The 13,614-nt window shown below is 39.3% G+C and overlaps 1 protein-coding gene across 1 annotated transcript in view; it reads left to right on the forward strand.

Annotated features, from left to right (window-relative positions):
• LOC127430252 (membrane-associated phosphatidylinositol transfer protein 3-like) overlaps positions 1-13,614 on the forward strand; it is a 162,251-nt gene that overhangs the window by 118,415 nt on the left and 30,222 nt on the right. Inside the window, exons 11-12 of the mRNA XM_051679924.1 lie at positions 9,879-10,079; positions 11,040-11,188. Of these exons, the coding sequence (XP_051535884.1) occupies positions 9,879-10,079; positions 11,040-11,188 (350 nt within the window). The remainder of the gene's footprint in view (positions 1-9,878; positions 10,080-11,039; positions 11,189-13,614) is intronic.

Genomic DNA, 13,614 nt, shown 5'->3' on the forward strand with positions numbered 1-13,614 from the left:
GACACTAATTGCAATTTAAAAAGTCACAGGTGTGGGAAATTAACCTTTAATTGCCATTAAAACCTGTGTGTGTCACCTTGTGTGTCTATAACAAGGCCAAACATTCAAGGGTATGTAAACTTTTGATCAGGGCCATTTGGGTGATTTCTGGTATCATTATGATTTAAAAAGGAGCCAGACAACTATGCAATGATAAATGGCTTCATGTGGTCACTATCCTTAAATAATCATATAATCAAAAAGTCATATTTTCAAAATAAATGCCAAAATTTCACAATTTCTGCCAGGGTATGCAAACTTTTGAGCACAACTGTGTGTGTGTGTGTGTGTGTGTGTGTGTATATATATATATATATATATATAGATATTGTCTTATTGTGTATTCTGTATATACTTTATTTTCTATTCAATTTTTATTTTATTTTTTTATTCCATTTTTTATTATTTTCTATTATTATCTATGTCTTTTTGCTGTTTTGTATTGTTGTGCACTGGAAGCTCCTTTTACCAAGACAAATTCCTTGTATGTGTAAGTATACTTGGCAATAAAGCTGATTCTGATTCTGATTTATTTCCCTAATTTGGCATAACTGTTTTATTATGTTCTTTCCATGGTGTTGATGCATTCTGAGTAGTATTTAAGCTGTGTTTTTTATGCGAGTGAGATGAGTAAAGAGTGCTGTTGCATAAATATATGTCCTATTTATATTTGCACATGTATTTTGCTACGAGTATATACCAAATTAACTCCCGAACCCAACTGCTCTTTTTATAATGTCTGGATTAATACCTGGCCCTGGATAATATAACACAAGATACTGTCATACAAATACACGTGCAAATTGTGCACATTAAGAATAACATGTATACATTATAAAACATGATGCATAATATTTAAAATAATATATAAGAAACACTGGCTCATTGTCTTTTCTTTATAGAAATTTTTTAATACTTTGTTATATTGTCCTTGCCATAAAAATAGGAGTGTGGTTCTGCAGTTCGTTTGTGTACAGTAAAATATTGCATGTAAAGGGTTTTTTTATGGGATATTTTACTACGAGCTTAGTGCAAATTAATTGCCGAACCTCACTGCTATTTTTAATGCCATGAGAATATAACAGACACAGTGATATACATATTAAATAATGTACATTAAGACATTTTTTTTTTTTTTTATTTTCTACAGGCAAAGTTGTATAGTTTTGTGTATTTGTATACAAACAAAATCTTCACAATTGTTTTGAATAAATAAAACCGACTACTAATACGGAGAAAAAGAACTAATAAAAAAATCGGAATATTTATGTTGTGGCTCTTTTAACAATAAAAACATCAATAGTAATAATATTATCAGTAATAATAATAATAGCATCGGCACAAACACTTTTGCCATATCATCGAGAGGCGGTGGCCCTTGGCTTTGTATTGTAGACAAAATTTGGCCTTTGGTGAAAACGAATTGGAGAACACTGATCTACAGTAAGTTTTTGTTTTGTGCGTCACACTAATCTCTCTTACAAATATATCTGTCAGTGTCTTGATCACAACCGAAAATGTTTGGAAACATTTATATACACTCTTCAGAACAAGTAGGACTGTTCTAAAAAGCCCATTGCTCACATTAATAGATGTGGCTTTGGAAATGCTAATGAACTCCGTATCGGAAGTGTGATCAGTCTCCCCATTTGTGTGCAGTCTTCTGTTCTGTGTTCAACCAGTGTTGATGTAATAGCAGTGCCTGATTCCAGACTATGCTATCTGATGAGAGAGCTCCTGAATTTGTATTCTGTAGCTGGCTCCGAGGCCTTTAGTGACATGAGAAATTAAGCACCTTAGCCTTCTGTCCCACGCCAGGTAAAAACTCTTTCGAAAAGGTCAAGCTGAGAGACTGCGGGGGTTAACTCTGCATAACTGAACCGAGATAGAACCGTAGAATGCTCAGCTCTCTGGAGCTTTGCTGATTCAGGCTACCATTTGTGCAGGCTTAAGCACATTCAGAACACACCTGAGCCTGGATCTCAGAGATGTCAATGTGACTGAAAAGCAATAAATCGTAGGGGCCCTTTCTGATAACCAGCACTGATAAGGCTGTCTGTCTGTCTGTCTGTATATCGTATGTATTTATATACAGTACTGTGCAGAATTCTTAAGGCACATTAGATGTTTCAAAACTAGGATAACCCTGCTCCCAGCTCATATCCACCTATTCCCAATTCCAGCATTAGTGACTGTCATAATAAATAAAGAACCATGGAGCTGGCAAAGGAGAGAAGCCAATTTCTGGAATGACATAAGACGAGAAAGGTGCACTTTGCCACCTGTAGTGGTCCATGCCACACAGCTTCCAAGGTCACGCTCACATACTCCTGCTCACACATGTGGCTGAGCCCATAATGTGGCCCTGCCTAATCGAATGTTTTCTGCCCTGGCTGTCAGACTAATGAAAACGGATTCAATTTGCCCCTGTCAGAAATAACAGGCTATGTATGTACGAGGAAGCAGGCATATAAAGGGACACATTAGCTGGAGCAAGTGCTTAAAGAATTCCCGTCTGCATGTCATTCTTTATTCTCAAAGAGGGAGAAAAAGAGAGTGCTTGATCCCTGTCTGGAAAAATTTAGGGGCCGTTGCACAAACATGGTTTGACATTGTGGTGAGTTATATTAAGAGTGAAAGAGAGGCCTTTGTTGTCTTGAGTGTGCAATGGCTGAGGGTTTTCTAAATTTAATATAAACAGGGACATGAAATGTAGACTATGACCTAACAATTTCTCTCTCTCTCTTTCCCACAATGCTAGATCAGTTGTTATTTAAGAGGGGAACATTTTTTTGAGAGTCAATTGATGCCATGCGAGGTTTGGATGTGTGAACAGCGAGCTCTGCGCACTTTGCTAGTTTTGATATTTTAATGATATAAACTTGTGAGATTTGATACGCCCTGAACTATAACAGTACTAGGAAGACAATATGTCAAAGAATTCAACATTTTCGGGCTCTGGAGACATAAAAGACACTTACGTGCTCAAGCTGACGCTCCTCCGGAGGCCTTGGACCAAGGAGTCAATTTGGCCGGAGAGGTGAAAGAGATTCGGCGTGAATTGCTGAACGTGTCAGCAATGCTGATGAAGTTCATTGCTGACTTGGAGGATCTTGCAACAATACGTCGATCGATCACTGCCATGGAGACTAAATTCAATGAGATGGTTACAAGAGTGGCGGAGGTTGAGAAACGGACCGATTATCTGGAGTCATCGGAGAGGGAATTAGCCGCTAATCTGCTAGCGACCACAGCAGACTTGGAGCATGTCTGGGAAAAGTTGGAGGATATGGAAAACACGTAGAAAACGTCCGAATTGTTGGAATTCCTGAGCAAGCAGAGGGTCAGAATATGGTGGAATTTCTGGACGGGCTCTTTCCGAGTCTGCTCGACATAACAGGCCATAAGCTGGAAATCGAGCGAGCTCACAGGCGATCCGCTGAGGGAGACAGGCCCCGATCTATTCTGCCCAAATTTCTGAGATCATCTGATAAAGATCTTGTGTAACATGAGGTGAGGCGTAAAGGAAGGCTTTCTTGGAAGAACAACAACATTTTCTTGTTCCCAGACTTCACGAATTCGATAAGAGAGAAACGTGATCGATTCAAGGAATGCAAGAAACTCTTATATCAATGGAAGGTCGCTTTTGCACTGATGTTCCTGGCCAAACTAAGAATAGATGCTAAGGATGGCCGCTAAGTATTTACATGTCCCCAACATGCATTGTCCTTCATAAAGTCAATGGAGTGAGTAAGTCATTGTTTGATTCTCACGTTGCAGCCGAATGGGCCTGACTCACTGCACATTCACTTGACTGTCTGAGGAAACTGGGCGCCTTTTTTGTTTCTTTTTGTGCTGGTTCCACGTTTGGAGTTTGTTTTGTATAGTAACACTCCTTCAGGACAGTGTTGTGGATGAATCTGCATGTTCTTTGTGCTTATGCCTCCTATTGGTTGGAGTTTGTTTTCTGGAGTATTTCTTGCAGGACATTGGATTGATTTGACTGCCTGAGAAAACTGAACGGCTTTTTTTGTTTGTTTGTTTGTTTTGTGCTGGTTCTGCTAGCGGCTGAAGCTTGCTTTGTGGAGGAACACACCTTCAGGACAGTTATGTGGATGAATCTACACGCCCTTTGTGTTTATCCCACCTATTGGCTGGAGTTTGTTTAATAGATTTTCTTCTGTTATGTAATTCTGTCTCACAAAATTTGTATAGAAACACCGGACTTGAGCAATCCAATGGCAAAGTTGTCACGGAGGCTCTCGTAGTGAACACCAGTGGGCGCTTTCGTGCACGGGGTTAATGCGCACATTTTTCTTTTTTTCTGTTTGGTTCTGGGGGAAATTCGGGGTTTGATTGTAGCAATAATGTTGGAATGTGGTCTTTATAATTTTGTTTATGACACACAATCTATTTTTTCTAATATGTCAAAATGTCAAATGTCAATATGAGTGGATTGTCTCTCTCCACGTGGAATGTGAATGGGTTCGGGAACCCTGTAAAAAGAAGGACGGTTATTTATCTTCTTAAACGTAATAAATGAAAAAGTGTTTCAAGAAACACATCTTTCCCCACAGGAAGTGGAAATATTTGGGAAGATATGGGGTGGGCATGTTTTCTTTAGTGCTGGCTCAAGTAAGAGCAGGGGAGTCATTACATTGATAAGTAAACATCTACAATTCAAATGTCTCAAACAGAGTAAAGATAAATTAGGAAGAGTCATTATTGATTTAGCAGAAATTCAGGGGCAAAAGTTGATTTTGGCTAATATTTACGCACCTAACGTTGATAATCAGTGCTTTTTTTATGGATCTTGAAGGGATGCTGCAAGCCGCTGGCACACCTCATGATATAATATTGGGAGGAGACTTTAATCTTTTGATGGACTCAATCCTTGATCATAGTGAAGCAAAAGTATGCAAGCCCCCTAGAGCAACATTAACGCACAACAGATATTGTAAATAAACCTAAATGTAAAAACCTTGGTCTTACAGATATTTTGAGACTTTTGAACCCATCTGGTAGGAAATATACATTCTTTTCATCAGTCCATAAGATTTATTCTAGAATAGATTATTTTTTTTATATCCAAGTCCCTCATTTCATGTGTTGTTGATTGCTCAATTGGAAACATCGTAGTCTCAGATCACGCTCTGGTGAGATGTTGCCACATACGGAGAAAAATAAATCATAGTTGGCGCTTTAATGTATCCCTTTTGCAAAATCCTGAATTCCAACAAATGTTAAAGGCTGAAATCATTAAGTGCCTCCCAAGTGGCTTGGGAGGCACTTAAGGCAGTTCTTAGGGGTCGGATCATACAGTATGCCTCATTCATCAAAAAATCCAAAGCACGAGAACTCGTGGAGTTGGAAGGGAATATTAAAAGTGCCGAGGCAGAGCTGAAGCGCCGAAAGTTGTCTCCAGAGAATTGACCTGATATAAATACAGATTTAATATTGTTTTGTCGTGGAAGGTGTAGTTTTGGCTATTCAGGGCAAGACAGTCATACTTTGAGTCGGGGGACAAGCAGGGAAGCTTTTGGCCAGATATATAAAGCAGAGACTGTCTTTTTCTACCATTCCCTCAGTGAAATCTGCTGGTGATGAAATTTTTATCTCAGCCATTAATATTAATAATGCTTTTAAAGAATTCTATCTTGATCTTTATAGTTCCTTATCTTTGTCTACTGATGAAGATATTATGAACTTTGTGGAACCATTAGAACTCCCTAAACTGACGACTGAGCAAAAAATTCTCTTGATTCTGAGATAACCTTGGAGGAGCTTGATGAGGTAATTAAGGCCTTGCCTTCAGGCAAGGCTCTGGGGCCAGATGGCTTTGCCACTGAATTTTTTAGATCATATGCTACAGAACTGGCTCCATTTTTGCTAGAAGTTTATACGGAATCATTAAAGGATGGAAAGCTTCCGCCAATCATGACACAAGCCCGGATCAGTCTGATTCTTAAAAAGGACAAAGATCCAAGTGAGTTTAAGAGTTACCATCCAATTTCCCGGATCCGTCTAGATGTAAAAATATTGTAAAATATTATATCAAAAATTCTGGCTAACCGATTAAGTTATGACATCTCTTATACATATAGATCTGGTGGGGTATATTTGGGGCCGCAGCTCTTCTGATAACATTAGGTGTCTCATCAATATAATGTGGTCAGTGGTAAATGATCAGACTCCAGTCACTGCCATCTCACTAGATGCTGAAAAGGCATTTGATATGATAGAATGGGATTATCTTTTTAAGGTTTTGGAAATAGACAGGTTCGGGAATACTTTTATTGGATGGGTTGAGTTACTTTATAGACACCCGGTAGCGGCGGTACAAACAAATGGATTAATTTCAGATTATTTTACTTTGGATAGGGGCACCCGGCAGGGTTGCCCTCTTTCCCCATTATTGTTTTGTCTTGCCCCGGAACCATTAGCAGCCACGATAAGAAAGGAAGATGATTTTCCAAGGGTGGTGGCGGGAGGTGTGGTGCCTAAGCTGTTGCTTTACGCTGATGATATTTTATTATTCATCTCCGACCCTGTTATATCTTTGCCTTGCCTCCACAAAATTATTAATTCCTTTTCTAAGTTCTCAGGATACAGAGTCAATTGGTCTAAATCTGAAGCTTTGGCTCTGACAGCGTACTGCCCAGTAACGGCTTTTCAGCTGGGCGCCTTCCAGCGGCCCAAACAGGGCATTAAGTATTTGGGCATTTTATTCCCAGCAAATTTGTCTGATTTAGTTAGTTAATTTTGACCCCTTAATAAAAAGGTTCTTGAGCGATGTGGGCAGGTGGGCTTGCAATCTCTCCCTGTAGATGTCCCCCTCTCTTATTTCAAGCAATTTGGTAGCATAGTGAAGTCCTTCATTTGGAATGGTAAGCATCCCAGATTACATTTCATTAAGTTACATAGACCGATTGACAAAAGTGGGCTAGACCTATCCAAGATTTTGTTTTATTATTATGCATTCGGTCTCAGACATTTGGCTCATTGGTCGCTTTCACCTGAGAGAGCCCCTCACTGGTTTTGTATTGAACAGGAAGTTCTTGCCCTATTTCACCATTGCAAAGCCTTTCTATCAAACTAATCGGAGAAGTTATGTTACACCCCTATATCTCTCATTTGCACTCTGTATTTGTTTAATTCGGACATTTATTTAAATGTTGCCTCGAGCATATGGCTTAACCCCAAATTATGTATTAATAAGTCCCCTTTCTGCTTTTCAGAGTGGATTGTGAGGGCAGTTAATACAGTCGGTGAACTATATGAGAGTGTAGTGTTGAGATCTTTTTAAAATTTGGTTCAAAATTTTGGGATTCCCAGATCTCAGTTTTATAGGTATTTACAGCTGCGCCACCTGCTCTGTACTATATTTGGGAGTAGCATACACCCCTCTAAAGCGGCAAATACTCTGGGAATGGTGATTACTGCTTTTGGAAAAGGTCATGAGGCATCAGTGTATTACTCCCTGCTAATTCAGAGTCTGGAGGACGGAGCTTTAACTTCTATCAAGAGATTATGGGAGAGAGATTTAAACTTGGTATTGGAGGAGGGAGTGTGGGCTAGGATTCTAAAAAACGTCAAGTCTGCATCTAGAGATGCAAGGGTGCGCCTTATGCAATTCAAGATTTTACATAGATTTTATTGGACCCCCTCTAGATTGTATTGGCTTGGTCTTAAAGACACACCCACCTGCTGGTGATGCCAATCGGAGGATGGAGACACGGCCCATGTTTTTTGGTGGTGTGTTGAGATCCAGGAATTTTGGTTGAAGGTTCAGAGTTTTGTGTGTGATGTGTTGGGCACTCAGGTTTCATTTTGCCCCAGACTCTGTGTTTTGGGCGATGGGGCGGTCATCGATGTGGGGAATTAACACACAAAAAATTGGGTTCTGGCCAGTGTAATGATCGTCAGGCAAATTATTTTAAGGGGATGGAGGTCGGCTGGGGCGCCCCCATTTCAGGAGTGGTGCACGGAGATGGTAAGGGTGGCGGCTTTTGAGGATGTGTCATTTAGAAGACAGGGTAACTTAGTTTTGTTTGTTGGGAAATGGGGCAACTATTTGGAGTTTTTGGAGGGCTCTCAGGGAGGGGCAGTGGAGAGAGAGCTAGAGGTATAAATGTGAGTGATTATTATATATATATATATTTTATTTTTATTTTATTTATTTTTTTGCTTTTTTGGTGTATATACTCATGTGTGACCACAGGAATGTTTGTTGAGGATCAGGGTGGGGTTGGGCAGGGGAAGGGGTAATTGTGGGGTTTAAATGTTGATTCTATGTATATATGTTTTGCTTTACTGTAGGAATAAATATAAAATGTTAATTACAAAAAGCAAAAAAATAAGAGGAGAACTTTTCTGTGCCGACTCTTACTCATTCACAAGTTGGGCATTGCTATTTTTTTTTTTCTCCCAAATTTGAATGCCCAATTCCCATTACTTAGTAGGTCCTTGTCGTGGCATGGTTACCTCAATCTGGGTGGCGGAGGACAAGTCTTAGTTGCCTCCGTTTCTGAGACCGCCAATCCTCGCATCTTATCACGTGGCTCATTGTGCATGACACCGCGGAGTCTTTGCATGTGGAGGCTCATGCTACCCACTGCAATCCATGCACAACTTACCAAGTGCCCCATTGAGAGCAAGAACCACTAATCGCAACCACGAGGAGGTTACCCCATGTGACTCTACCCTCCCTAGCAACCGGGCCAATTTGGTTGCTTAGGAGACCTGGCTGGAGTCACTCAGCACACCCTGGATTCGAACTCATGACTCCAGGGGTGGTAGTCAGCGTCAATACTCGCTGAGCTACCCAGGCCTCCCCACATTGCTAGTTTTTTAAACAGCCAACAGAAATACAGGTTACACTTTATGATTGATTAAATATTCTGAGAGTGAATATTGTAGATGGGACTTCCCTAGCGGCCAGTAGGGGGTCACTCTAGCAATTTTGAACTTTAGTTTTGAGTCCTTGTCTTGTCTCTGTTCCTGGTTCCCTCGCTTGATTGTTTCCAACTGTACAAGATGGCACTTACCTATCGGCCTGTCTGTTCTTATCAGTGTAGGCTTGTAGGCTCCGATTTTATGTATTTACAGTTTCTTGTATACTTTAATAGAGCTGCACATAGATCCGACTTCTGTCTCAGAACATTACAAATTGTTTCATATTTCATCTGAAGTATGCTTTTTACTAACAATTTTGTAGACATGGTAAACAAGTACACTGACCTTTGAAAAAAACTTTATTTGGGGCAAAATTGTTCACGGTGGTGGAAATGATGCCACAAGTGTTAGACAGTCATAATTTTTGAGCATTTTCACACATTAAATATTGAAATGGTTTGTTTATTTCTCTTTGTTTAGATTATCATAGTTTTAAACTTAATAATTTTTATTTTTATAATGGATTTTCATAGTTAAATGCTGAAAGTCTGGGTTTGGGACAAGGCTAAAACTATAAAGTCTTTACTTAAAAGGCTTTTTAAAAAAAAAAAAAAAAGTACCAAAAATAAATGATGAAGGCCTCCGAAAAAGTTTACTATGACCTTCACATAACAACATTTTTATAAAAATCAACCCCTGGGACATGAAATTTCCCGAAATTGATTAAACACCCATATATGTATTCGTATTCACACTCTTTCCATTAAATAAAAGGGAAACAATGTGACCATTTAACCACCTGATGAATCATTCAGCCTGTTTAAGGTCTTAGACACTAATTAATTCAGTTGATTCTTTTTCGACATTAATATAAAAAGAGCCCTGCATATCTGTCTGAACATATCCACCACCTCTCATCATCATGCTTTCTTTGTTCCCTCCAGTCGATGACATCCACAGCTACCCTGATGTGTTCCTGCATGGTAGCACTGTTCCGGTAGGCGCCTTGCACTCCACCTCTCCCCAGAGAGAGGGCAGCGCAGGTGGGCGGATGGCTGTTGAGGTCCGCAGGTCCAGTTTGACCAGCATCGACAGCCAGTTGTCGGGCTGCTGGGAGAGCAGGCTGAGTAGCACCATCGCCAACAGTGAGTGGGCAGCGGATGGGCGAGCTCCAGACACACCATGAAACTCCCCGGCTCCCACTGAAAGATTGATGTTTTACCAAATAAGTTTGTCTAAAGCTCTTTAAACTCTGTTGAGGTCTGCCTTCTACGCCGCACTGCACAAACCTCCTTAGTGATGTTTTTGCTCTCTAGCCAAGTAATGTAATGTTAAGGTCTCTCTGTGCTGTCAAAAGACCTGCTGCAGTGCTTTTAACACTGGTAGAGTAGATCAAATCTTTGCTACAGAGAAAGGCCATGATGGTAGTTTTTACAGTCAAAAGTGTGGCAGTTTGATTGACTCTGCTGTATTCTTACAAGACCTGTCAGTCTTTAACTTGAAATATGTAATGGTACAATGGAAGCAAGTGTACAATTATGTTTAGCATTATTCTCTATTATACATTGGGATTCAAAAGTCTGAGTCCACTTGTGAAAATTCTTCTCGTTTAATGCAGTTTTCTGTTGTTGTTGTTGTTTTTTATTTTTTTTTATTTTTTTATTAGTAATTATATTATTAGTGTAACAATTTGAGTGAAGAGTTAACATTAATTTCTTAGTATTTAATGACAGCTTGCACTTGAGCTGGCATGAACTCCACATGTTTGTGCAAAACCCGATGATCCATGTTATCTAGCATTATTTAAGGATGTTCCAATGAGCATCTTGTGTGCTTCAGTTGAGGCAATGACATCTGACCTACAAAGCAGTTAACATGGTCAATGTTACCAATGTGCTTATTTGAAAATAATAATAATTAAATATTTCTTATTCATATTGCATTATAATGATCCATTGTTTAAACATTTTCTAAATCTTAAAACTTTCTCTTCATTTCCAGGTTTAAATTAGATATTGATTCCCAGCTTTTTTAATGTGGACTCAGACTTTTGAAGCCCACTATATGTCTTTCTCTTTCATATAAAACTGCTGTGTGTGTGATAGTCTCCAGCAGCTGGTGGGGCTCTAAGCGGTTAGATTACGCCCTGTACTGTCCAGACGTCTTGACGGCATTCCCCACTGTGGCTCTGCCTCACCTGTTCCATGCTTCCTATTGGGAGTCTACTGATGTTGTTGCCTTCCTTCTGCGTCAGGTACATTAAGAGCCTTGGCACAGTCTGTATTATTGTGTCTCCCCTGACAAAGATTTTACATGATATACTATTGCAAAACTACTGTATAACAAATCAATTTTGGATCTCCAATTGATCATAGTGGTGTCTAATACCAGTTTACCATAGTAACAAACTGATTTGGACAAATACTACAGGTAATGTTCACATTTGAGATTAGAAAAGTGAATATTATTATTTTTTTTTTAAACAAACAAAACACAAAATGGATTATTTTGGCTTTCGCTTTTTCAAAACCCTTAACCTTAAGTATTATAATTTGTTGTGTAACTTTGCTGCTACAGACATGAATGATACCTTTTGTTGTGTGGCTTGTGGCTTAAACAATTATGTTAATTGTGTGGCTTTTTGTGGAGAGGTGTATTACTTTTCTAAGAAATTAGACATGATTTTTGCTTGACAGACAATAAAAAAATGTAAAAAATTTAAAATGTAAGAGGGACCCAAGCCAAATGGGACAAGAATATCATAGACACTTTTTGCAGGTAAAAACCACCTAGCAACCACCCAACATCCACAAAGCACTGTGCTAACAACCAATCTAAACACCCTAGCAACCACATAACAACATGTTACAATTACCTAGAGCACCTTATCAACCACATAGTGAGGCCGTAGAAACCCTTAACCTAGGGTCCTAGCACCATGGCTGCACCACTATGTCTTCCAAATATGTCAAAATGTAGTAAAGCAAATAAAATCACTTTACTGACTATTGCTCTTCTCATGCCAGAGAAATCAAATTAGTATTACGTGACTGTAGCAGGACTTGCCTTTTAACTCAAAGAGAGACTGGATGCTCTATTTCTCTCAACCTCTATCTGTCCTCTATCAAAAGATGTCTCTATGTCTCTTTCTGTTGCCCACTACTCTTGATATATTCCTATCTCTTCCCTTTCTTTCCAGTCTGTCGTTTGAGCTGGAAATATAGGTTAATGCAAAGGAGTATATCCTATTCTAATATGCCTTTTCATTCAAATCAGCCTTCAAATCTTCCTCTGACTGGGAGACAAATAAATGTGGCATATCCATTAAAAAGCACCTCAGTTTCACCCTACAAGACTTTTTTAGATCAAATTACTGATGTAGTTCTCAACGCAGATATACACAGACTTCACTTTTAGTGTCAAATTCAAATGGCACCTCTTATTAAATTCATCCTTGAGAAGCTGCCTCTGTACAGGTGGAAACGAAGCAGTCAATTTTGGCCATAGACCAGTCTAGCTGTCTGAATGCATTTCCTTACTATTATATTCTCTGGTTATGTGCAGGAGAAAGATGGAACTAAAAATAGTTTCAGTTGCAGCAGGTGTAACACACGATACAGTGTTGTTATCTATGTGGAAACAGACTGATCTCACAGTAAAATCGACTTTTACTTAGCAAAAATGTTTTGTACTTACTGAAATTTGAAACACTGCCCCCAGTGGCTAAAGCTCTAAGTTTTGTTGGGTGTATGGGCATGTGTGAGCTCCATTTTCTGGATGAAATGTCCACAGGGGAGTGCCAAAAGAGAGTTGTAAAGCGAGTTGTTTTCAGCTGTACAGGATGTAATACCATGAAGAGGAATGCATATTTTATAAATTGTACCCCCAACCCAAACCCAAAGCTAAACCTAACCATCATGGAGTAGGTGGAAAAATGCAACCTCACGCCACAAGGGAAGGTAAACATGATTGAGGTGATGCAAAAATGTCTGAAGGGAGGTAGTGCTTGTCAGTGAGTCGGCATAATGTGACCAGTCTTAGGGTACTGGAACTTTTGGAAACAACATACCGACTTCCCGTGTGATCATGTTTTGTGGAAATGGAGTGAAGTTTTTCATGTTTTATGTATTTTTTCTAAGTCTGCTTTAGTGCATTAACTGTTCCTCAGGGCCTGCTGAATGGTTAAACTATAACTGGAAAGGGCATTATAAAATTATCAAGTCATTACACACCACTTATACATTTTGAAATGTCATTCAAAATGATGAAACCTTCCCAAAGTGTTTACAATCACTCAAGAGTTAATAACATGGGCCATTTAGTGATAAAGTGACAAGTGCTAAAAGCTTGTTTTTGTCTCAATCAGACTCGTGGCAGGACATTTTGTTGATCGCTTGGTTTTTTTATATCTGCGTTGTTGCGCATCATACATTGTATACGCTGGCTAACTGGTCATGTCGTGTAGCAGTTACGTGTTTTGTGTGGACTGGGGACAAATAAATTGCTTGTCGTATGCGCTTGGTTATGACAGGGTGTGAGAGTTAAATTCAGTTTGTGCCTCTATGGACAACCTGCACAATACAAACACCTTTATCTAGTCAAAGATTGACATGATTTTGCAAAGATCTGGGCCCTCAAGTGCAGCTAGCATGTTATACTCAGAGAATCCTCAAGCCTTTC

The sequence above is a fragment of the Myxocyprinus asiaticus genome, chromosome 39, assembly GCF_019703515.2.
Source record: "Myxocyprinus asiaticus isolate MX2 ecotype Aquarium Trade chromosome 39, UBuf_Myxa_2, whole genome shotgun sequence".
NCBI classification, from domain to species: Eukaryota; Metazoa; Chordata; class Actinopteri; order Cypriniformes; family Catostomidae; genus Myxocyprinus; species Myxocyprinus asiaticus.